This window comes from Gopherus evgoodei, chromosome 4 (genome assembly GCF_007399415.2).
Source record: "Gopherus evgoodei ecotype Sinaloan lineage chromosome 4, rGopEvg1_v1.p, whole genome shotgun sequence".
NCBI lineage: Eukaryota > Metazoa > Chordata > Testudines > Testudinidae > Gopherus > Gopherus evgoodei.
Genome location: NC_044325.1, coordinates 40,570,975 through 40,598,025, shown reverse-complemented (window position 1 = coordinate 40,598,025; position 27,051 = coordinate 40,570,975). Strand labels below are relative to the sequence as shown.

Below are 27,051 nucleotides of genomic sequence, written 5' to 3'. Positions count from 1 at the left end.
AGCAGGGTGTTGGACTAGATGACCTCCTGAGGTCCCTTCCAACCCCAAGATTCTATGTCTATGTCAAACCAAATTGAGCCTATGGCCATAGTCAATAAAAATCATCCCAGAGAACAACAACTTATCTATGTTTTTACTGAAATAAAATGATATAGTTAATATTTAAGTAGTTTTACAAAAATTAGCAAAGCAGTACTTATATTGGCATATAAGGTCTCTCTCTCTCTCTCTCTCTGTGTATATATATACACACCACCAAAATAAACAAAAAAAATGTTCAAAAAGATATTTAACTATATACATAAAAAACTTATTGGTATTCTGGGAACCACCATAAAGCACAAAGTGCTGTCTACACCCACAACAAAAACAGTGTTTTTCCAAAGAGCTTATTATAACAGATATTTTATTGTTGAAAAGGTTAACTAACTCCTCTTTTAGGGGAAAGGTCACTACAAAGATTATGGTGGAACAACTCTGGTTGTTTCTGGGGTCCTCAGACTTCCTTAACCCTGTGTAATAAAGATTTAGATTACAACTTTTGTACTGTAATTCATTTTCACATCAGCTGATCGTCTAGCAATTAATGAAGATAAAGAGCTCATGCTGATTTATTAGATCTTTCAGCTGTCTTTAATACTAATTATGGTGAGATTTTGTTGGCATAACTGTGGTTTACTGCAGAGGTAGAGGGACTCGCTCAAGTAGCTCCATTCATAGCTACCTGCAGGAGCCCAGAGAGTAGTTTGGGGTAAATGCTCATATGCGCTGAAGCCTCTCACATAGGAGGTACAATAGGAATCCATCCTATTATCCTACCCATTCAAAGTGTATATCAGGCTGTTTGGAGAGTTAACGAGTAGACATGGGCTGAGGTGTCTGCAACAGACCAACTGACACCCAAATCTTCATCTCCATCTCATTTCACCTGCCTGGTGAAATGGGACAAATAACTCAATGTCTACATGTAACAGGGTGAAAATAAGGATGAGCTGGCTGAAATTAATACAAAAAGATTGAAGACACTGATATCACTATACACCATGCCTTTGTCACCAAGAGTTTGGATTGCCATAATGCAGTATACATAAAGCTACGTATATAAAACCATATGAAAATTGTGGCCAATCATTTAATGAGTGGTGTATCACATAGGAAGCAGATTCTCCCCATGGGCTACCAATTACAATAAACAAGTCATTAAACAAGCCCAAGATGAGCTCCCTTAATTTAAAAGAGATGGGGCTGGTCCCAGGGCATCCCACAGAAGAGCTGTTGAATCCAGAGCTTGATCACCTCATAGAGCCTCTGAAAGTTAAAAACTGTTAGCTGCAAGACCTGTTTTAAGCAGATATTTGGGGCTAAGATGAATGATGGACTGAGAACTGGAAATCCCAGCATGTCTGAGATAAGCATAGGTGAGTTAAGGATGGGACAAGACTAGTGTTTTAATTCTGTGTTGATGTTTGTTTAAATAATTGTAAAACACTAAAAGCTGTAGTCTTTAGATCTTTTTCTCATGATTACAAGGGCTAAATTATTACATGTCAATCCTATATCAAGAGATTTTCAAATAGTTCCTTTTAGGATATATACAGCATGTCACAGCCTCTGTCACTCTTTATATAAATAAACAATCAAGTTTCAGAAGAAGCAATGACTAGCCCACCTCAGCCAGGAGGACAATTCACACATGGTTAGTATTTTGAGTCTGAGAGGTAAGAATGAACCAAGCTACAGCAAGGGGGATCTTAGAGGACCTTCCTCAAAAACATGCACAATATGCTGTGCTCACAAGTGACATGAGTGCACTATGCACACAGAATACTTAGAGAAACTAGAAAGGACTTTCATGTCAGCAGCCAAAATACATGTCCATCTGCTCTGAATTTCACAGAATTTATTTATTTATTTATTTTAAATAACTGAAAGGGACGTTTGAGAACAGATCTCTTACTAGTATTGAGTACCTGGTCCAAATTATTGGCCTCATCGACAAACCGGACATTAGCAGACCTAGACCTCCGACGTCTAGTGCTCTGTGAGTCTCCATAATCCCTGAGAGGTGAGGTAGGCTGGAAATGGTGGCTCCCTTTACAAGATAAGAGGTAAAAAAATAAATGGAAAGAGAAAACTGAAGACAGGAAAAATTAAAAAAAAAATTTTCACACGCACATATAGGCATATAAGAAATCAAAGATACAATGTGATAAATTTCAGAGACAACCAATAAATACATTTCTTGTGTGCTTGTGTATTTCATCACTCAACCTTCCCCCCCAAATACCGGCCATCTGCCCACTAACCCACCTTCCCAGGACTTAGTCTAACATTTCAAACAGTTTTGTTTCTTTAAATCGACCTCCGAAAGAAATATGTCCTTCTCCTCCCAAAAGTGAAGAACTTTTCCCCAAAATTACACCTGCCCAAGGCCTAGGAAGGAAAAAATTCAATACTGGGCCAATGTCAGCTTTTTCTATAAATAAAAATATCACAATTTTAAAGCCCACTATTTCAAAGCTCTCTCAGGCTAGAAAGAGGAAATTTATATTAAAGGAAAAGGAAGATTCCCAGCTTCCCAATGAGACACATAGCTCATACCACCAGCCCGAAATAGGCCCAAAATGTTGGACTTTTAAAATCATGACTTTTCTTTAAAGAAAAACAAACATGACTCTACTCCATTTAATGTAAATTCAGTCCCTAGCATTAAAAGGATATTACAATGCAGTGACATAATAGAGCTTCTTAACATTTACCTGTGGCTGCTTCACCATCCAGGTCACTTGTGTATAAACTTGAAAGAGAGGCACTTCTCATTCCAGAATTTCTGGACAATCGTTGGCTCCTTAATTGGCCTATAGATTGTTCCAGTGTCTCTTTTAACTGCAGTAAAATTACAAATTGTTAAAAGGTGTGTATACAGACATGCAAGAAAGTATGAATGTAAAAAGTGTGCGTGTGCGCACACACGCATGTGTGTATATATAAATAAATAAATAAATAAAATTTGCTTTGAAAACCAAACAAAAATCTGGAAAATTGACTTAAAAAAAACAAATAGCGTTGCAGTCTAGGAATACCAGTTTTTGCAGTTGGAGTTGAAGAGTAATTCCGTTGTGGCATGACAAAACATATCGCAATACAGTGTCTATGCAACAAAGACGCATCACATTTTGATGTCTCCACATCATAATACGCCTCACGTCACATTTGCTGAAGTGAGTTTTGGAGGCAGGTCAATAGTCCTCCAACCAAGCTGGCAAGAGGTAGAACTGGTCTGAAGAAGACAGGAGTGGTAGCCTCATAACATTTTAAGTACAGACGTTTTGGAGCATGAGCTTTCGTGGATGAATACCCACTTCTTCAAATGCATCTGAAGAAGTGGGTATTCACCCATGAAAGCTCATGCTCCAAAACGTCTGTTAGTCTATAAGGTGCCACAGGATTCTTTGCTGCTTTTACAGATCCAGACTAACACGGCTACCTCTCTGATATTTTAAGTACAATATCTTTAAAATAAAAGGACGCACAAAAAGGTGCAGTGCAGCTGGACCACAAAGGACTGTCCTGTACCACAACCTCATCAGACAATGGAACAAGTCTCAGCAAGACCAAAGAACTCTCACTAATTTGAAATGAGTTGAGAAGAAAATGAGAAATATCAATTATTTCAAATTTCATAGAATTTAAGGCCAGACTGGACCATTATGCTCAGTTAGTCTGAACTCCATAACACAGGCCATAGAATTTCACCATGTGATTCCTGCATCAAACCCATATGTTCTGGTTGAGTTAGAGTATATCCTTTAGAGAGACATCCAATTTTGATTTAAAGAGCACAAGTGATGGCAAATTCATTGAATACCTAAGTAAGTTGTTCCAATGGTTTATTATTCTCACTGCTCAAACGTTCACCTTATTTTAAGATGAATTTATCTAACTTCAGCTTCCAGCCATTGGATCCTGATATGCTAGATTAAAACAAAGTCTCTCCCAATGTAGGTAGATATTTATAGACACTGATCAAATGACACTGAATCAAGACAGTTAAATACAAAGCTGCCTATGAAGAGTTACAAAGGGATCTCACAAAACTAGCTGACTAGGCAATAAAATGGCAGATGGAATATAATGTTATAAGATCAAAGTAAAGCACTCTGGAAAACATGAATCTCAGCTATACATACAAAATGATGGTGTCTAAGTTAGCAGGTACCACTCAAGACAGAGATCTTGGAGTTATAATGGATAGTGCTCTGAAAACATCTGCTCAACATGCAGCAGCAGTTATAAAAGCTAACAGAACATTAGGAAACAGATAGATAATAAGACCAAAAATATCATACTACTACTATATAAATCCATAGTACATCCATACCTTGAATACTGCATGCAGTTCTGGTCACCCCATCTCAAAACACCTTTTACTTGTCACAAGAATCAGAGGTCACCCAATGAAATTAGTAGGCAGCAAACACGAGGAAATACTTAAACCAGTGGTTTTCAAACTGCGGGTCCCGACCCAGTACTGGGTCACGGAATGTAAAGCACTGGGTTGTGGCGGCTCTGGTCCACACCACTGACGGGCCATTAAAAGTCCTGTCAGCGGTTCTGCCCAGCTAAGGCAGGCTAGTTCTTACCTGTCCTGACACCACGCTGCACCCCGGAAGCGGCCAGCAGCAGGTCTGGCTCCTAGGCGGGGCGGGGAGTGGAGAGGGCACAGGAGTCCGCGCACTGTCACTGCCCAGAGCACCAGCTTCACACTCCCATAGGCTGGGAACCAGCCAATGGGAGTGAAGGGGTGGGAGGGGAGTCAGTGTTTGTGGGTGAGAGCCACATGGAACCACTTGTGAGCCTCCGCCTAGGAGCCAGACCTGCTGCTGGCCGCTTCTGGGGTGCAGTGCAGTCCGCGGTGCCAGGACAGGCAGGAAGCCTGCCTTAGCACACCTGCAGCACCACTGACTGGGAGCTGCTTGAGATAAGCCTGCGCCCCATCCCTGAGCCCCGCCCCCAAAACCCAGAGCCCTTTCCTGCACCCTAAACCCCTCATCCCTGGCCCCACCTCAGAGCCTTCACCCCCAGGCCAGAGCCCCCTCCAACGCCCTGAAGCACTCATTCCCAGCCCCACCCCACAGCTCTCACCCCCACATCCCAACCCTCTGCTCCAGCCCTGAGCCCCTCCCACACTCCAAACCCCTCTGTCCCAGCTCTGTTAGGTTGCGGCCATTAACAATTTTCTTCAACTGGGTCACCAGTAAAAAAGTTTGAAAACCACTGACTTAAACAAATGTGGTACTTATTACAAGGGAATGTTGTGAAGGCCAGAAGTATAATTGGGTTCAAAAAATAATTACATAAGTTCTTGGAGGATAGGTCCACCAATCGCTATTAGCCAAGATAGTCAGGGATGCAATCTCATGCTGTGGCTATCCCTAAACCTCTGACTGCTGGAAGCTGGGACTGGATGGAGTGATCATCAACCAAGCAAGAAGTAACTCAGCTAACTGAATTAATCAAAAAAACAGACATATACAGGAAACTATGCTGATGGGATGAAATAGTGTGGTGCACCTGGCTTCAGTGCTCCTGCTCTGGTCGCACAAAGTCAAAGATCCCAAGTCAAAGTGAGACATGAGTCTAGAATGCCTTTAAAAAGGAACTCCCCCACCCAATTAAAATTAATTTTACTGTTTCTATAGAGAAGTTGAGGTGGTAATATAAGTACTTAAGGGACAACATCACAGTAACAAGAAGCAAAATCCCTTTAAAAATAACTACAGAAAGAATTAGACAGAGATTCCTAAAAATGTTCTGTTTAACATCAACTTAGTCTATGTGAAATGCTGAAAGAAACCAGATGTGGTAAGAGCCATGAAGATAATCACACATTAGTACGTTACACACACATCATTGAACAAGGTGTAGAACACAAGGGGTAGTTCATCCAGTCACTCATTTATTAAGCTAATAGTTAATATCTGTTCATGCTTTTAATCAATTGTCTCACTTTAGCAGATAAAATGGCTGTTTTTGCAAGACAAGGGTGAAGACAACACTATTTGCATTCTGGTGATTTGTTAGATGAAGACCTGAGTACTTGTCATAGAACAACTGGACATCCAAATAAGATATGGATTAAAAAAAAAAAGATGGTTACTCACCGTTGTAACTGTTGTTCTTCGAGATGTGTTGCTCATATCCATTCCAGGTAGGTGTGCGCGCCACGCGTGCACGTTTGCCGGAAACTTTTTACCCTAGCAACTCCAGTGGGCCGGCAGGTCGCCCCCTAGAGTGGCGCCACTATGGCACTAGATATATACCCCTGCCGGCCCGCCCGCTCCTCAGTTCCTTCTTGCCAGCTACTCCGACAGTGGGGAAGGAGGGCGGGTGTGGAATGGATATGAGCAACACATCTCGAAGAACAACAGTTACAACGGTGAGTAACCGTCTTTTCTTCTTCGAGTGATTGCTCATATCCATTCCAGGTAGGTGAATCCCAAGCCTTACCTAGGCGGTGGGGTCAGAGTGAGAAGTCGCGGCCTGGAGCACTGCAGAGCCAAAGGCCGCATCATCTCTGGACTGCTGAACCAGGGCGTAATGGGAAGCAAATGTGTGGACCGATGACCAGGTCGCCGCCCTACAAATCTCTTGGACTGGCACGCGGGCAAGGAAAGCCAGCGATGATGCCTGTGCTCTGGTGGAGTGAGCAGTCACATGGCCCGTCGGAACGTGGGCCAGGTCATAACAGGTCCTGATACAGGAGGTAACCCAGGAAGATATCGTCTGCGAGGAAATCGGTAGCCCCTTGACCCGGTCCGCTACCGCCACGAATAACTGGGGGGACCTGCGGAACGGTTTGGTTCTGTCCACATAAAATGCTAGCGCTCTACGGACATCTAGCGAGTGGAGCTCTTGCTCCCTGCTGGACGAATGGGGCTTTGGGAAAAAGACGGGGAGGAAGATCTCCTGGTTAATGTGGAAAGCTGAGACCACTTTGGGAAGGAAGGCCGGGTGTGGTCTCAGCTGAACCTTGTCTTTATGGAAGACCGTATACGGGGGATCTACTGTGAGGGCCCGTAGTTCTCACACCCGTCTAGCTGAGGTGATGGCCACTAGGAAGGCGGTCTTCCATGAGAGATAGAGCAGGGAGCAAGTGGCTAACGGCTCGAAACGAGGACCCATGAGCCGAGTTAGGACCAGGTTGAGATCCCAAGAAGGGGCAGGAGGGCGGATCTGTGGATAGAGACGCTCCAGTCCCTTCAGGAATCTCACCACCATGGGGTGGGAGAAGACGGAACACCCGTCCACTCCAGGATGAAACGCGGAGATAGCCGCTAGGTGGACCCGGAGGGACGACAACGCCAGACCCTGGGCCTTGAGGGACCAGATGTAGTCTAGAATAGTGGTGATGGGAATCTCCATAGGGAGAAGACCTTTCTCCGAACACCAACAAGAGAAACGCTTCCACTTAGTCGAGTAAGTAGCCCTGGTGGAAGGCTTTCTACTGCCCAGGAGAACCTCCCTAACTGGGGTAGAGCAGCGTAACTTGGAGCCTGTTAACCATGCAGGAGCCATGCCGTAAGGTGCAGAGACGGAAGGTCCGGGTGACAGAGCCTGCCGTGGTCCTGGGTGATCAGGTCCGGATGCAGGGGCAGGGCGACTGGGTTGGCTACTGAGAGATCCAGCAACATGGGGTACCAATGTTATCTGGCCCACGCTGGGGCTATGAGAATCACCCGAGCTGTGTCTCTGCACACCTTGAGGAGAACCCTGTGTATCAGCGGAACGGGAGGGAACGCGTAAAACAGGTGGGTCACCCATGGGATCAGGAAGGCATCCGCTATAGACCCGTGCTCCCGACCCTGAAAGGAGCAGAAGGCTCGACATTTCCTGTTCTCCCTGGACGCGAAGAGGTCCATCCGGGGACGACCCCACCTCTGGAAGAGTGAGAGGGCGACGTCTGGACGGAGGGACCACTCGTGCGAGCGGAAGGACCTGCTCAGTCGATCCGCTAGAGTGTTTCGTACTCCCGGGAGATAGGAGGCAGAAAGGTGAACGGCATGGGCTATGCAAAACTCCCAGAGATGCATCACCTCGAGACATAGGGGAGAGGACCTGGTGCCGCCCTGCTTATTGATGTAGAACATGGTCATCGTGTTGTCGGTGAACACCGCGACACAACGACCTTGAAGGTGATGGACGAACGCTTGACAAGCAAGATGGACCGCTCTCAACTCCCGTATGTTGATGTGGAGGTCCAGCTCCTGAGGGGTCCACAAGCCCTGAGTTCTTTGGGCGCCGCAGTGCGCCCCCCAGCCCAGATCTGAGGCGTCAGTAGTCAGGGATGCCGAGGGCTGGGGTGGATGAAACGGGAGCCCCGCACAGACTACGGACTGGTCCAGCCACCACCGAAGGGATTCCAGGACCCTTTGGGGAACGGTGACAACTGTGTCCAATGAATGTCTGGCCGGCCGGTACTGCGCGATGAGCCAAGATTGAAGAGGCCTCATGCTGAGTCGGGCATACGCTGTCATGAACGTACAGGCCGCCATATGGCCCAGGAGGGCCAGACATGTTCTTAGAGAGGTCAGCGGGGCCGCCTGCAAGCGCAGAATGATGGTCGACAGCGACTGGAACCTGGGCAAGGGTAGCAAGGCCCTGGCTAGGGTAGAGTCCAGAAAGGTCACGATGAACTCTATTCTCTGCGTGGGGAGTAGACTTGTCCACATTGATCACGAGGCCTAGGGCAGCAAAGAGGCTGCTGATCCTGCGGACGTGGTCGCGGACCTGCAGCTCCGATGTGCCCCGGATCAGCCAGTCGTCGAGGTAGGGGAACACGTGAATGTGGCAGCGCCGAAGGTGTGCGACGACGACTGCCATGCATTTCGTGAACACCCTCGGGGCCGTAGAGAGGCCAAACGGGAGGACCGCAAATTGGTAATGTTGGCGGTCGACCACAAAGCGAAGGAAACGCCTGTGCTGGGGGAATACGGCGATATGGAAGTAAGCGTACTGCATGTCGAGAGCGGCGTACCCGTCTCCGGGATCCAGGGATGGGATGATGGTTCCAAGGGACACCATACGGAACTTCAACTTCACCATATATTTGTTGAGTTCCCACAGGTCCAGGATAGGCCTGAGGCCCCCCTTGGAGTTGGGGATTAGAAAGTAGCGGGAATAAAACCCCTTGCCCTTCTCGCTCTCTTGAACCTCCTCTATGGCTCCCTTGACGAGGAGCGTGTGCACCTCCTGACGGAGGAATTGCTCGTGAGAGGGGTCCCTGAAGAGGGACGAGGATGGTGGGGGGGGGCCGAAGAAAACTGCAGGCGATAACCGGCCTGCACCGTACGCAAGACCCAACGGTCCGATGTTATTTGGGTCCACGCCGGGAGGAAAAACGAAAGACGGTTGGAAAACTGCAGGGAAGGATCCAGAGAGGAAATTGGTACTGCGCCCTCGGGCGCACCTTCAAAATGAAGGCTTGGGTCCAGGAGGGGCCTTGGCGGAGCCTTGGTTTTGCTCCGTTTGGCCACTCGACTGTCTGCGTCAGTTGTTCCTGCCGTGGCGCCTAGCCAGATCCTGCCGCGGGCGGAACTGAGGACACGGCCAACGCTGTTGTTGTTGGTTCTGCTGCCGGAATGGTCTGCGTTGTGTCGCAGGCGTATGCATCCCCAAGGACCATATTATGACTCTATTGTCTTTAAGGTCCTTCAGTCTGGGGTCTGTTTTAGCGGAAAACAGGCCCTGGCCTTCGAAGGGGAGGTCCTGGATCGTATGCTGGAGCTCCGGTGGAAGGCCAGAGACCTGAAGCCAGGAAATTCTGCGCATCATAAGCCCCGAGGCCAGGGTCCGAGCGGCCGAGTCCGCAGAATCCAGGGAGGCTTGTAGCAAGGTCCTCGCTACCTTTTTGCCCTCATCCAGGATGGTGGTAAACTCCTGGCAGGCGTCCTGTGGTAACAGCTCTGCGAATTTCCCCGCCGCTACCCACGAGTTGAAGGAGTAGCGGCTAAGGAGGGCCTGCTGATTCGAGACCCTGAGCTGTAGCGCCCCCGCCGAATAGACCTTGCGGCCCAGGAGGTCCATCCATCTCGCCTCCTTCGACTTGGGCGCTGGGGCCTCTTGACCGTGGCACTCCCTGTCGTTCACCAACTGGACCACAAGTGAGCAAGGTGTCGGGTGAACGTACAGGTATTCATAGCCCTTCGAGGCCATGTACTTCCTTTCCACCGCTCGAGCGGTCGGAGGGATAGGGGCCGGTGACTGCCAGACAGTAGCTGCGTTGGCCTGGATAGTTTTGATAAAGGGCAGGGCCACTCTGGTGGGTGCATCAGCGGAGAGGATGCTCACCACCGGGTCCTCGATTTCAGAGACCTCTTCTGCTTGAATGTCCAGGTTCTGTGCCACCCGTCGGAGGAGGTCCTGGTGTGCCCTAAGATCTAGCGGGGGAGGGCTGGAGGACGAGGTACCTGCCACTGCCTCATCTGGTGAAGACGACGAGGAAACCCCTGGCAACAGAGTGTCCACGGGGGGTTCAATCTGGGGCTGCACCTCCATCACTGGAGGGAGCTCTGGGTCCTGGTGGCTGGACCTGCCGTCTGCTTCCGGGGAGGGAGGGGGTCTAGACACCGTCGCCTCCGGTGGCCTGCGTTCCGCCACAGGGCGGGGGGTAATATGTTGTGGGCCCTGGGCTTGGCGATACGCCCATGGGGTCCAAAACCCCCACTGTTGAGGCCCTCGTTCCTGTGGTGGAGGGTCCTGAAACAGGGCCGAGTGTCTATCCTGGCCCAAGGCATAGGCGCTGTCCGCCTGAGAGGACACAGATGGTTCCCTGGAAGGCCACGGAGGCGCTGAGCCTGTTTGATAGGCGCCTCTGTATACCGACTCCGACGTGCTCCTCGGTGCCGAGGATTGGTGCCGCGACCCGTATCGGTGCCAGGATCGGGACCGGGAACGGCGTAGTAGCCGGTGCCGGGATCCGGAGCGGGATCTGCATCGAGGTCGGAGCCGAGAGCGGGACCGCGATCTTCGATCAGCACGGTGCCAGGATGGCAGTGGGGACCGGGACCTGCCACCGACGCGGTGCCGGGAGGTCGACCGAGGAGCCGAACATTGAGGTGAACGGCTCCTAGAGTCTCGGTGCCGGCGGTAAGAGGAGCCAGACCGGGACCGTGGAGATACTGATCAGCGCCGCGAGTGCGACCGGTACGCCTGGGAGAACGGTGCCGGGATTGCGAGCGGCGCCCCGAGCGCGAGCGTTCACGTCTCCGGGGCGATCGGTGCCGGGACTCTGGAGACAGCACTCTTAGCATTGGTTTGCCTCTGGAGGTTACCCGTCCCGGGGGTGCCGTCTGAGGCTGCGATGGCTCCGTTAGCGCTATCAAGTCCCGTGCCAAGGCAAAGGTCTCCGGCGTAGATGGGACTAACAGCTCGACCCCTGATCTCAAGGGGGAGCTAGGAGGGGCTGGACTCGACTGACCTTCCGGACCCGGAGTCGACAGCAGCCCTGCAGGCAGTGCCGCGGCCAAGGTAGGTGCCAGGCGTTCCACTCGGGCCTGCTTCGATGGTGTTGCAGACGCCGAGGGTCGTGGATCTGCTCCCGGTGCCGGGGATGGTCGGTGCCGGCGCGTCTTGCCGGTGCCGGCGCGGTCTGGTGCCGGAGTAGAAGTGGCCGGCTGTGCCACCGGGGCCGGAGACAGTGCCGCTTCCATTAGGAGAGCGCGGAGGCTTTGATCCCTCTCCTTCTTTGTGCGAGGCTTAAAGGCCTTGCATATACGACACTTCTCACTTATGTGCGATTCCCCCAGGCACTTGAGGCACGCGTCGTGGGGATCGCTAGTCGGCATCGGCTTCTTGCATGCCGAGCACTGCTTGAAGCCCGGCGAGCCAGGCATGAGCCCGGTGCCAGGCGCCGGGAAGGGCAACAGCCCACGCGAACAAGTTAAACAACTATATATAATAAACAACTAACTAATATACTACTTCAAACTATCTATAAAACTATTTACAACTACGACTACGCACAGAGTACAGGAGAGCTAGGTACGTGGAGGACAGCAAGCCGCACTCCACAGTTCCAGCAACTGACATGACGGTAAGAAGGAACTGAGGAGCGGGCGGGCCGGCAGGGGTATATATCTAGTGCCATAGTGGCGCCACTCTAGGGGACGACCTGCCGGCCCACTGGAGTTGCTAGGGTAAAAAGTTTACGGCAAACGTGCACGCGCACCTACCTGGAATGGATATGAGCAATCACTCGAAGAAGAATGTATGTTGTAAGTTGCATGTGTCAAACTGAAAAATCTTGATTCTGTAGGACTTCTATAAAGTACAGTGTACTACAGAAAGAAGGATTCCAACTGTATAGTGGCAACCAAAACTTACTTTTTTTAAAAGACCACCACAATAAAAGGATATTTGAAATATAGACACTCAGTTTTGAGAACAGCTATTTTTTTAAAAAGTAACAGAGATGGATATATATGATCTAAGTTCTTAAAGTGATGGTAGTAGCAGGAACAAAAACCTTTAAACACATCTTTACAAGAAAAGTAAACATTTTAAGACTGTCCTGAGACAAAAACACTGGTTCTCACATGAGATTCAAAGCAGGAGTGGTTGTTTAAGTTACTAACGTCTGAATTCTACACAAGCAAAAGAGAAAGAGGCAAGAATTGGAACTTGATGGCTAAGAAAAGGCAAAGGCAGACTTCCACATAAGAATAAAGAAAACTCCAGCGGCTTTTAGACACATAAGGGTAAGCAAACCCACTCCTGATCTAGCAAGAGGCCACACAGCAAGTAGGGTTAGAACCCAGAATCAAACTAAAGTCTCCTACCTGCCAGTGAACCACACTGTCTATTCTTATGTGACAATAGTGACATGAGGTCTAATGTTTTCACTAGCTAGAAGGAACCAGATTCAATCATGCTGAGGAAACTAGAGACAGGAAAGAACTAGGGTTTTTACAGAGTCTTGCTTTTCCCCATTTAATTGTTCCTGGTTAGCTTTGTCTTTGCTATATGTATTTTGCATCCAGAAATGGCTGCAATCCTGCCGGGCTATCTTGGGGAGCCATTAACATGCATTTTTGTAGTCAAGCTGAGCATCATGAGCTCACAGACAAATCCAGTTTCTGAAATATATTTAGGACAATCATCTAGGCAGCGCACTGTGGCTTCCTTTTGCCACCATTCCCTAGTCACTGACAAGCATATGGAGTTCTTTCCAAATAGCCTGCAAAATGTTGAGTTTCAAGAGATGGGCATGGAAGACAGTCAGTTATTCAGGAAGAATTCTGGACTGACCTTGCTAAAAACTAAACAAAAGCAATGAGCTGTAAATAAGGTTTATATAATGAAACTATATTTTGTAGATACTGCAGAACACTGCAAAAAACAAATCAATCACAACATATTGGATTTGCTACACAGGATCACTGTGCCATCAAGCTTACTACCCTGCATCAAAGAGTAGCCAACTCTTAACACTGCAAAGGAAGGAAAAGACATAATTTCCCCCTTCAGTCACCCACCCAAATGTTTTATACATAGCGATGAGAATGAATGGGAAAAAACAAAGATTCCTTTTGAAGTAAAGTATAAACCAGGATTAAAATTCATTCATTGTAGGAGAAGCTCACAGTCAAGACATGCCTATATTATGACTGAGCTAATTGTTGATAATCAAACTTCCCCTGACCAACTGAAGACAGGCAAAATAGAAGGATGCCAACTACAGTATTTTTATGCAAAGCAGGATGCTGTAATCTTCTTCTAATTTCTCCCTGTCAGGAATCAGGGCCTGCAGCAGAGCTAGTCTCCAGGCAGCCTCATTAGTACATCTGGCCTGCAGCCTGATTAGCCATCCAACCCGACCGGCTGCAGAGTCCAACAGGCTGGGTCTTAAGCCAGCAGCTGCAGCTCGTTGGCTTCTCAACGCTCATCCCCATGACTGTGGCCTGCTCCTGCATTACCTTGTTCATGCTGCTCCTTATTGCATCGAGCCTTGCCTCTGTCATTTCCTGTACCTTGAACCCCTCCTTGTCTGCTACCCTGCTTGCTCCAGTTCCTGACCTCCAGTTTGACCCTTGACTCCAGCTCCTGGCAATGAACTCTGGCTCGACCCTCTGGCTCTAGGTATCCAGATCTTGACCTCCTGTTTTGGTTCCTAATGACTGACTATGGCTCTGAACCCGGCCACAAGATATGTTCTGGCCAATAGGCTACACTGCCCTCATCCCAGTGGACTGACCTCCCTCACAGAAGCATCCAGGAATGGAGAGAACTGTCAAAACCATTTTTTCACTCTTTGCTCAAGTTTCAACAAGAGATGGCAGAATCCTAGATCAGCTTAGATATTTTGAAAACTTGATCATACCCTGGAGTAACATGTAATTGTGGGGTTAGAAGACAGATTTCTGGCTGCTAGAATTCAGAGCAGGACTCTTGTGAGGACAGTCTCAACACAATACACCTATGTTTAATTCCCTACTATGGCCTCCCATCACCCACCAAAAACTTCCTCACTGTTCCAGCAGGCTTGGAACCAGTATAAGAGGGGCCAGTTGTATCAAGAATTCAGGCAGCCAGGGATAAGAAATAAATGGTAGCAAATCAAAAGTATGTTAAAATAAGCAAGTGAGACTGCTAGTAGGCAGGAAGAAAGTATCAGACCATTGGTACACAGGAAGTATAATATGGATGTGAAGGTGATGGAAGATGACTTTTTTATGTTTAGTGAAGTGAACAGGAACTGTTTGGAAGACAAAGTTTTTTACTAATAGAGGATGGAGACTATACTTTAGTATTCTAAGTCTCCAACAGGAGATATCCCAAAACTTTATTGCTCAACTTGTGAAGAGAAATCAAGTCAGAAAGATATCGGTCATGCAGATGCTAAAAAAAGAAGGTCCTGAATCAAAATAAAATTCTAACACAGCCATGCTCAGCCAAAACCCAGTTCAACTTCTAGCTGTCTGAAAAGAACACCTACTAGTATGTTGAGAGTAAATAGCCTATCATGTTTTTCTATACTCTGAAAAGTTAGTGTGTCTTTAAAAAAAAACCTGAATAAATTTCATCATTAGTAAAATAGTGAAAACTAATAAAACCCAATCGTGAAGCTACATTTCTCTCTCCCATGTCCAAGAGAAATGTTAAGAGTAAAAATCAGCAATTAAACTATATCTATCTATCTGCAAAGGCATAAGTACTCAAGTTTATCTTCTAAATCAATCAGAGTATTAGTATTGAAGACATCTACGCTTCCCAACTGAGATAGTTATAGTCCCAATTACTAGGATAGAATAAAATTTTCCTACTGCTTTTTCAGAAGAAAAATAGCAGGTAATTCTACATTACAATGTATAAGTATGGAAATTCACATAATTTTAATATTTAAGTTTAATTTCTTTAAATATTCTACTTATTTGTATTGTGCAGTATTATTTGGTACAGTACAACTGAGCACTGAAAGGCATATTTTACTAGAATTTCCACAAATTAAGAACATTGTATTACTGAATTCAATGAATATACACCCCAGAGTACTCAAATATTAGGCCAATTTTCAAGCAAAACAGTACATTTTCCACATTTCCTTTCATACCACTGGATTCAGTTTCAATAAATCTCTGACTTTAACATCTCAAACTTGATAGCTTCCAGAGTACCAACCAATTTGTTCATCCTTAACACTATCCATCTCCTGTTTTACTCTACAATTAAATATCACCCCCATTCATTTCTGATTAAATTCACTCTGGGGCAAGCGCTTGCAAAATGCCCTGTGTACCACATTTAAGCACCATTCCATGGCAGTGGCTTAAGTCATGTATAAGGCCTTGTGTGGGCCCTCTAAACCATGGTGAATTTCACCCTTCAGCCATTTCCTAAAGAGACTACAAAGAAGACTGTGCCAACCAGTACTGAAAGTGTTCTAATCTCATTCATAGTGTCAAGTATCGGGGAGAGCCGTGTTAGTATGGATCCACAAAAACAACAAGGAGTCCGGTGGCACCCTAAAGACTAACAGATTTGAGCATAAGATTTCATGGGTAAAAAACCTCACTTCTTCAAATTCCATGCATCTGAAGAAGTGAGGTTTTTACCCACAAAAGCTTATGCCCAAATAAATCTGTTAGTCTTTAAGGTGCCACCGGACTCCTTGTTGCTAATCTCATTCAGAAACACTATCAATTTCAAAAGGTGGTAGTACAGAAGACTATTAAAAATTGATTTATACTGTTTAAATCTCTCTCTCTAGCTTGCCCATTGCTAGACACCAATTTTCAGCTGGTTATATAGTAATACAGGAGGAAGAGGCTTAAAGTTACATTGAAAGTTGCTCACAGTTGCTATAGCTTCAGTCTGTTCATTGTTGTACTCTCTGTACTGTCCTAGCATCTGGTCAACATGTCTCAGGTTTCGGTTGGTATCCTTAAGAACAAAATTGAGGAAAAAGAAAGTTAAATTAGAAATAGTCTCGCCAAAGAAACAAAAATGCATTACTTTGTTAGTGTTACCATTAATAATATTTTGCCTCACATTAGGCATCTAAATAAGTGATCTGATTTTCAATGTGGCTGAGCACCCACAACTCCCATGGAAGGCTGTGAGAGCTGGAGACACCGAGCACCTGTGAAAACAAATCAGACCAATCATTTTCAATAGATGCCTAAGTTTAAGCAGCCAAATTTTGCCTATACTATATCAAAACCTTTCAGCCAAGGACCTTAAAGCAATCACTTAGCCTCATATTATGGCAATCCCATTGAAATTCCAAAGTATCATTATTAAGGCAACATTGTAGTCACAGGTATTTTTAGTAAAAGTCATGGACAGGTCACAGGCAGTAAACAAAAATTCACAGCCCGTGACTTGTACTATATACCCCATACTAAAATTTAGGCCAGAGGACTGCGGGTGCACTGAAGCAGCAGTCTGGGTGTGCTGCGGGTGTTGGAGGTGCGTGGTCCCAGACACCCACTGCTGCTGGGTGGGCGGGGGCATGAGGTTTGGCAGGGATGGCAGGCTCCCTACCACCCAGCTCCTCAGAAGCAGCTGGCATATCCCTGCAACTACTATGGGGACGGAAGGCCGGGGGGCTCCGTGCGCGGCCCCTGCCATGAGCGCTGGCTCTGCAGCTCCCACTGACCAGGAACCACAGCCAATAGAAGCTGCAGGGGCCATGCCTGCAGGCAGGCGCAGCGCACAGAGCCTCCTGACCCTTCCACCTAGGAGATGCAGGGACATGCAGGCCGCTTCCGGGGAGCCCCCACTAAGTAGGCGCCAATCCACACCCCCTGCCTCAGCCCTGAGTCCCCTACCACGCCCAAACTGCTGCTGCTGTGGGGAGGGGAATGCAGTGGCCCAAGACTGCCCCAACAGCGGTCAGTGTGGTAGCCCCGGAGCCAGCTGCAATAGTCACGGAGGTCATGGAAAGTCACAGAATCCATGACTTCCATTACCTTCATGACAGACACGCAGCCTTAATCATTACCTGTATTTTACACATGGGTAAGCTGAGGCAAAGAGTTAAAGCTACCTGTCAAGTTCACCAAATAGTAAGAGAGAGCTTGAAGCTATGGGCAGGCATTCTGAATAAACTGAAAATATATACTGGTATTTTTGTTATATTGTCTGGCTCAGCGGCTACATAAAAATATAAGCCGCTGTCAAGTAAAAAGGAAGTGTGATCTTCTAGTTATGGCATAAGACTGGAGTCAAGATCTGGATTCTATTCAGTGCTAGAATTCACTTCACTCTCAATACCTTAGTTCCCTCATCTGCAAAATGAGGACAATGCATACTTCACACCAAAATATTAATCAAAATGAACACAGTGCATCTAAATCAGGATCTTTCTTCAGCTCAGAATAAAAACTGCAGTGTTGTATCTCAGTTATTCCAGCTCAAGTTTACTCTGTGTTCAAGTTAAGATTTCTCTTTTCTAAGTTACAACTCAGCAGACTCACTGTGGGTTCTTTCCTTCTCAGCATCACCAGTAGCAAAGATACTGCATGGCAGGCCAACTCGCACCCTCATTTTTGTTGCTGGTGATGGATGCATTAAGAAGAAAATAACCCAGCTTGACTCAGAGCTCAACGTGAGTCTGCAAGGCTGTCAGCTAGAAAGCAGTCTTAACTTGCAAACTGAGCTAGTTTGAGCTGGAGTCAGGGATAAATAAAACATGGAACCTCACAATGCCAATTGAACAGAATTACATTTGCTCACAGAGAAGCCACTGCCCCAAAAAGTCATCCAAACAAGTAACATGCACTCTTTTTTGCATTCTAGCCTGTCCATAATCCTTTGTCTGAACATTATCTATTCAGAGTATCAAATCTGTGGGCCAGGGATCTTTGTCTTCACACTGTCTGTAACTGTTTTTTTTTTTTTTACTTATACTGTGATAATACATAGGACTCCCAGGATCCCATTGTGCTAGGCAATGTACAAACACAGAACAAAATGACAGTTGCTGCCCCAAAGAGCTAATGCATCCTGTTGGAATTCTGCAGTTAATTTCAAAATAAAATAAAATAAAATAAACAAATAGATAGCTCTGTTCCCAAGCATTTTGCCAACTTCATAACTGAATGAGACATTATCAGACCTTTCCATGGTTTAAATAAGTCATTTCTAACAATATTTTATCAAGCTTCCATGTTGCTGTCAGAAATAGTAGTAAAATACTCACTGTAAATGCAGACATGTCATGCTTTATTTCCCAAATAGTTTTTACAATTGGTAAAGGGCAAGTAATATTTCCCATTACCACAGCACTTTAGACCACCTCATTCAGAAAAGTTGGACACTTTCTTTTACACAAACATAAGTTATCCTGTTTGCATAGCATCTGATCATTTTCTAACAACCTGTAAAGTGCTTGCTAAGGTATGGATCTTCTCTGTAACATCTCCAGCCCCATGGTTTCGGGCTCTGCTGTGAATGGCTCTTAGAGGGCCCCGCCTTCCTACACGACTAAGAAGAAAGTTGTCTGAATCACTGGACGAATCTGCCATTGATGTATTGAAATCTGGGGAATAGGAGAAAAGGACAGATCTGAATGTATCCACACTTACATTATAAAATCCAGTCATTGAAATATGAACAAACTTGAACATCTCTAATTGACCAAAAATATGTATTTGTCAGTGTTGGTTAAGAAGTGTGCAAACTATGATGAATCAGGGTTTTTTTACTGCAATAACAACATGAAGGGAAGATGACTATTACAGCGAATGCTGACAACTCTGGAAGCATAAACCCGTGGAATTAATTAAAGAAAAAACAGGCACATGAAAATAGTTAGTTCCTCTTTAAGATGCAACACAGTATACATTTCTCTGCTCTATGCATATATGCAAGAACTTTAAAGAAGCAACTGATGCCTCATGAAAAACATTCTATATAGAAATAGCTTTGCCTCTATTTTCTCTCTTTATAGGAAGGGGCAGACAGATGTAGCGGGAAGGAGATTCCAGTTTTCTATTAAATATAGAAGTTGACATAAAATCCAAGATCCGTGTTTATTACAAGATTACCTGCTTCAGGTTAACAAGGTGAAATCATAATCCCATATGTAACAACATAATTGTCACTACAGCAACAAAATGATCACCAGTGACCCCACTGGTTGTTTAGCAGGCTTCTTGCTTCTGATGTACTTAAAAAAAATTTGCTATTACTTTTGAGTCTTTGGCTAGCTGTTCTTCACATTCTTTTTTTGGCCTTCCTAATATTTTTACACATAATTTGCCAGAGTTTATTCTCCTTTCTATTTTCCTCACTAGTGTTTAACTTCCACTTTTTAAAGGATGCCTTTTTGCATCTCACTGCTTCTTTTACTTTGTTTAGCTATGGTGGCACTTTTTTCGTTCTCTTACTATGTTTGGGGTATAAATTTAAGTTGAGCCTCTATTATGGTGTCTTTAAAAAGTTTCCATGCAGCTTGCAGGGATTTCACTTTTGGTACTGTACCTTTTAATTTATGTTTCACTAACTTCCTCATTTTAGTGTAGTCCCCCTTTCTGAAATTAAATGCTACAGTGTTGGACTGCTGTGGTGTTTTCCCCACCACAGAGATGTCAAATAAAATTATATTATGGTCACTATTACTAAGTGGCCCAGCTATATTCACCTCTTAGACCAGATGCTGTGCTCCACTTAGGACTAAATTAAGAATTGCCTCTCCTCTTGTGGGTTCCAGGACTAGCTGCTCCAAGAAGCAGTCATTTAAGGTGTCAAGAAACTTTATCTCTGCATCCCATCCTGACGTGACATGGGGACAGTTGAAATCCCCCATTATTATTTAGTATTCTATTTTTATAGCCTCTCTAATCTCCCTGAGTATTTCACAAACACTATCGCCATCCCAGTCAGATGGTCGGTAATGTATCCCTATTGGTATACTCTTGTTATCAGAGCATGAAATTACTATCCATAAAGATTCTAGGGTACAGTTTGGTTTATTTAAGATTTTTACTTCATTAGATTAATACGCTTTCACATATAGTACCACTCCCTAACCAATATGACCTGTTCTGCCCTTCAGATATATTTTGTACCCTGGCATTACATGCTCCTCTGCACGTGTCGGCTTTCCCCCAGCCCTTAGTTTAAAAACTGCTCTCTGACGTTTCTTAATTTTAAGCGCCAGCAAGCTGGTTCCATTTTAGTTTAAGTGGAGCCCATCCTTATTGTATAGGCTCCATTGTGGATAAAAATCAATTTTTTTTTTTTAAAAACAAAACAATTAGATTTTTTAATTTAAATCAGATGTTTTTGACAAAATGCTTGTTGAGGAAAAAACCTATTTAAACATAGTTTTAATTAAGATATCTTTGAGCTATAATATATCTTATCATGGAACAGGGATTATAAATTCTAATTCCATAGTATGAAACAATATATTCATGTAACATTTAAGAAAAGTTTTATAAATGAGTTCCAATAGTTCATGGATTAGGGACCCAATCTCATGGGGTTCCAGGGGCTTCTGTATAGATTATTTAGGTTAATCTTTCTATCTACCCAATGGGACTCAGTGTGCAGATAACCATCAGAGATGCTTAGTTTTGCAGTTCTCAAACTGAGGATTTGTGTCTCCAGAGGCAACACGCTTGTTAACAGCAAAAATGTTTTAAAATAAATAAATAATATATAGAGGTGAGAAATAACAGACCTCAACCCTACTGTCCCTCTTCAAATTTGTGTACACAGAGTCAACCCCCTACTTCTCTCTAAAAGTGCAAAGTTTAAAAAAGTTCAATGAATAGAAGATTGTCGGGGGTGGAATAGATCTGGACAAGAAGACAAAGTCTGGAGATAAATGTGAGAAGGGAGGGACAGGCAGTAGAAACAAAAGGGAAACTGTTTGAGCAGCATATTCCAGAAATCTTCAGGTCTTTCTGAATGTAGCCTTCATTGATTTGAGATCTACCCTGATAGGCTCCCTCTTCCCCAAAAGTTTCCCCAGTTCCTAAAAAATCTAAATCCCTCCTCCCTACACCATCATCTCATCAACGCATTGAGTGCTGCAATAATTAGTTAATTCATACCCCATCAGAATTAAATACTTTTTCAAAAATAAAGGGAAGAAATAATAATGGAGAGTTAGGACACAATCCTGAATTGCGCTCTGTACAGGCAGACATCTGCACTCACATAAAGAGCATCTTGCACATATGAGGGCACAAACGAGTACAAAGATCTTTCCCTGAAAAGAGCCATTTTAGCCGCTTATAACAGGGATTTCACACAAAAATTTGGCTCATGGGCCAGATCCAACTTGCAAAATGTATTTACGTGACCTGCATAACATACTGATTCTCCAGAATCTTAGCTTTCATTTTTTAAAAAAATGTAAGTCTATATCCCTCAGAGTTGCAAGGAAAGCCCTCCAAATGTGAACTGAAATCAATACAATACCATTTGCCTTAGTCTGCAGATAGCCTGATAGTTGTGAACTGCCTTTGCCCCCATTTATTCTATTGGAGCATCAACTTAAAGCCTAACAGTGACACTTCAGTATCAACAATAACTATTACGTTAGTGGATAGTCTACCATTTGAAAAGGCAAAGGGGTGGAATAAAACCCTCAGGAATTGGGAACTGCTGCACAGAACAAAAGGAAGAACACAGGAGACTTCCAAAAAACAACAAAAGAGAAGAGGGGAAGGAAAACAGGGAAGAAGTAGAGGTGACCCAAGAGGAAACAGATTTTCTCACTGAATTATGCTGAATTTGAAAATAATCTTTCATGAAGTCAGACCCTTAACTATTACATCAAGGCTGTATTTTCTCCTGGATTTCTGTGCAAACCTCCCATTGACATCAAACTCTCCTCAATCCATAGTGAATCTCCCACTGAAGTCCTATATGTGTATCCCAGCCCATACCATCATTTCTAAAACAGAATCTGCCCCACTCCACCAAATGAGTTTGACAATCCTACGCTGTAGCCTCCCAGGATGTTATTGCAGAGTAGCTCCCCTTTCCTTCCATCTGCTCACACACAGTTTGATAAATCATCACAATCATTTTGATTTTCATGCTAATTAGTTGTTTGCAGTGTTGCTCTAGCCAGGTTGGTCGCAGGATATGAGAGAGTAAGTGCGATAGCATCTTTTACTGGACCAACCTCTGTTAATGGAAGGGACAAGCTTTTGATCTCCACAAAAGTCTTCTGGGGGCAAGTCATGGGTAAGGTAACCAAAGTTTCTAAGCTAATTATAGACTCATAGACTCATAGATTCTAGGGTCAGAAGGGACCAATGTGATCATCTAGTCCGACCCCCTGCACAAAGCAGGCCACAGAACCCTACCCATCCACTTCTATAACAAACCCCTAACCTATGTCCGAGTTATTGAAGTCTTCAAATTGTGGTTTGAAGACCTCAAGCTGCAGAGAATCCACCAGCAAGTGACCCATGCCCCACGCTGCAGAGGAAGGCGAAAAACCTCCAGGGCCTCTGCCAATCTGCCCCAGAGGAAAATTCCTTCCCCATCCCAAATATGGCGATCAGCTAAACCCTGAGCATGTACGCAAGACTCACCAGCCAGCACTCAGGAAAGAATTCTCTGCAGTAACTCAGATCCCATCCCATCCAACATCCCATCACCTACCACTGGGCATTCTTATCTGTTGATAATCAAAGATCAATTGCCAAAATTAGGCTATCCCATCATACCATCCCTTCCATTAACCTTTCAAGCTTAGTCTTAAAGCCAGATATGTCTTTTGCCCCCACTACTCCCCTTGGAAGGCTGTTCCAGAACTTCACTCCTCTAATGATTAGAAACCTTCGTCTAATTTCAAGTCTAAACTTCCTAGTGTCCAGTTTATACCCATTTGTTCTTGTATCTACATTGGTACAAAGCTTAAATAATTCCTCTCCCTCCCTAATATTAATCCCTCTGATATATTCATAAAGAGCAAGCATATCCCCCCTCAGCCTTCTTTTGGCTAGACTAAACAAGCCAAGCTCTTTGAGTCTCCTTTCATATGACAGGTTTTCCATGCCTCGGATCATGATCATCCTAGTAGCCCGTCTCTGAACCTGTTCCAGTTTGAATTCATCCTTCTGAAACATGGGAGACCAGAACTGCACAGAGTATTCCAGGTGGGGTCTCTCCAGTGCCTTATATAACGGTACTAACACCTCCTTATCTTTGCTGGAAATACCTCGCCTGATGCATCCTAAAACGCATTAGCTTTTTAATGGCCATATCACATTGGCGGCTCATAGTAATCCTGTGATCAACCAATACCCCAAGGTCCTTCTCCTCCTCTGTTGCTTCCAGCTGATGTGTCCCCAATGTATATCTAAAGTTCTTATTATTAATCCTTAAGTGCATGACCTTGCACTTTTCACTATTAAATTTCATCCTATTACTATTACTCCAGTTTACAAGGTCATCTAGATCTTCCTGTATGATATCCCGGTCCTTCTCCATGTTAGCAATACCCCCCAGCTTCGTGTCATCCGCAAACTTTATTAGCACATTCCCGCTTTTTGTGCCAAGGTCAGTAATAAAAAGGTTAAATAAGATTGGTCCCAAAACCGATCCTTGAGGAACTCCACTAGTAACCTCCTTCCAGCCTGACAGTTCACCCTTCAGTACAACCCGTTGTAGTCTCCCCTTTAACCAGTTCCTTATCCACCTTTCAATTTTTATATTGATCCCCATCTTTTCCAATTTGACTAATAATTCCCCATGTGGAACCGTGTCAAATGCCTTACTGAAATCGAGGTAAATTAGGTCTACTGCATTTCCTTTGTCTAAATAATCTGTCACCTTCTTAAAGAAGGAGATCAGGTTGGTTTGGCACGATCTACCTTTAGTAAAACCATGTTGTAATTTGTCCTAATTGCCATTGACCTCAATGTCCTTAACTACTTTCTCCTTCAAAATTTTTTCCAAGACCTTACATACTACAGATGTCAAACTAACAGGCCTATAGTTACTCGGATCACTCTTTCTCCCTTTCTTAAAGATAGGAACTATGTTAGCAATTCTCCAGTCGTACAGTACAACCCCTGAGTTACCGATTCATTAAAAATTCTCGATAACGGGCTTGCAATTTCATGCACCAGTTCCTTTAATATTCTTGGATGAAGATTGTCTGGGCCCTCCGATTTTGTCCCATTAAGCTGTTAAAGTTTGGCTTCTACCTCAGATGTGGTAATATCCACCTCCATATCCTCATTCCCGTTTGTCATCCTTCTATTACCCCTAAGCTCCTCATTAGCATTATTAAAGACTGAGGCAAAGTACTTATTTAGATATTGGGCCATGCTTAGGTTATCCTTAACCTCCTTTCCATCCTCAGTGTTTAGCGGTCCCACTTCTTCTTTCTTTGTTTTCTTCTTATTTATACGGCTATAGAACCTTTTACTATTGGTTTTAATTCCCTTTGCAAGGTTCAACTCTACATGGCTTTTAGCCTTTCTCACTTTATCCCTACATGTTCTGACCTCTCTAAGGTAGCTTTCCTTGCTAATTCCACCCTTCTTAAACTCCTTGTAGGCTTTCTGCTTTTTCTTAATCACCTCTCTGAGATGCTTGCTCATCCAGCTTGGTCTACAACTCCTGTCTGTGGTTTTTTTCTCCTTTCTTGGGATGCAGGCTTTCGATAGTTTCTGCAGCTGTGACTTAAGTAATTCCAGGCCTCCTCCACCTTTAGATCCACAAGTTCCTCATTCCAATCCACTTCCCTAACTAATTTCCTTAATTCTTTAAAGTTAGCCCTTTTGAAATCAAAAACACCCTAGTCCCAGATCTATTTTTGTTTATCCTTCCATCTAGTCTGAACTGAATTAGCTCATGATCACTCGAACCAAGGTTGTCCCCTACAACCATTTCTTCTATGAGGTCCTCACTACTCACCAAAACCAAATCTAAAATGGCATTCCCTCTTGTTGGTTCTTCAATTACTTGGTGAAGGAATCCATCAGCTATCACATCCAGAAAAATCTGAGCCCTATTATTCTTGCTAGCACTTGTCCTCCAGTCTATATCTGAGAAGTTAAAGTCTCCCATGATCACACATTTCCCATTAGTGTTTACTTCATTAAAAACATTAAAGAGGTCTCTATCCATATCCAAATCAGATCCCGGTGGTCTGTTGCACACCTCAGCACTATCTCAGGGGAGGCTCTAGTAGCTTTCTTTCCCAGTGTGATTTTTGCCCAGACAGACTCTGTCTTGTCCATTCCATCACTTCTTATTTCTTTACAGTTAACCTCTTCATTGATGTACAATGCTACTCCACCACCTTTGCCTTTATTTCTGTCTTTCCTAAACAGCACATAGCCTTCAAAACCCGTACTCCAGTCATGGCTACTATTCCACCATGTTTCTGTTATCCCTATAATATCCGGTTTCACTTCCTGCACCAGCAGCTCTAGTTCCTCCATTTTGTTCCCTAGGCTCCTCGCATTAGTGTACAGACATCTTAATTTTTGCCGTTTGGCTTCACTCACATTCTTTACCCTGTTAGGCACAGACATTCTACCACCAGCATCACCTGTTAGTCTGCTATCTACACTACCCTTCCTCCTTATGCCAATTCTTCTGTCCACGACTGTATCCCCTCTTACTTGGTTTACTTCCCTCTCAAGGTTAAATTCCGGCATGGAGATCTCCTGGACATCTCCCAATCATCTCCCCCAAATTTCTAGTTTAAAGCTGTCTTAATCAGGTCGGTGAGCCTCCATCCTAGAAGTCTATTTCCCTCCTTACTCAGGTGAAGTCCATCCCAAAAGAACAGTCTTCTGTCCGTAAATGCTTCCCAATGGCCGTACATCCCAAAGCCCTCCTTATAGCACCACTGCCTGAGCCATCTGTTGATCGCCATAATCTTGTTACACCTTTGTTGCCCTTCTCTAGGAACTTGCAGAATCCCACTGAAGATCACCTGAGCCTCAATTTCCTTAAGCGTCTTCCCCAGTCTGACATAGTCTCCTTTGATACATTCCAGAGAGTATCTAGCCGTATCATTCGTTCCCACATGAAGGACAATCAACGGATTCTTCCCTGCTCCAGCTAGGATCCTTTTCAGCCTCAGGTCCACATCCTGTATCTTAGCACCCGGCAGAGAGCGTACCCTTCTGTTCTCCCGATCAGCTCTAGTTACAGGCCTGTCTATTCTTCTCAGTAAGGAGTCTCCAATCATGTAGACCTGCCTTTTCCTGGTGACAGTGTGATTCTCCGGTCTATCCCCCGCATCCACTAGCTGCAAATCCTCTCAATTCCTATTCCCCCTTGCAGTCCTCCTGGGGCTCATATTTGGTGTTGCCTCCATTGACTCCTCCCCTCCTCTTGTAGGACTATCAGCTCTTCTCTTTTTCCTTGCCCTCTCTCCTTCAGCGGCCACCTGCTGTGCCCCTTCTTCATTTTCCAACTCTGCAAACCTGTTCCTGAGTTCTATTTCTCCTTCACTGGCCCGTCTTTTCCTCTGCCTGGTTCTCTTAGTCACATGCTTCCACCGTCCACTTTTCTTACCCAGCAGTCTCTCCTCCGAATTCTTTGGTCCTGCTT

General features: G+C 44.9%; 1 protein-coding gene across 1 annotated transcript in view; it reads right to left on the bottom strand.

Moving 5' to 3' along the window:
• Positions 1-27,051, bottom strand: part of CEP128 (centrosomal protein 128) — a 407,170-nt gene that overhangs the window by 363,686 nt on the left and 16,433 nt on the right. Inside the window, 4 exon segments of the mRNA XM_030558988.1 lie at positions 1,971-2,092; positions 2,760-2,886; positions 16,354-16,440; positions 18,882-19,042. Coding sequence (XP_030414848.1) covers positions 1,971-2,092; positions 2,760-2,886; positions 16,354-16,440; positions 18,882-19,028 — 483 coding nt within the window. The 5' untranslated portion in view covers positions 19,029-19,042.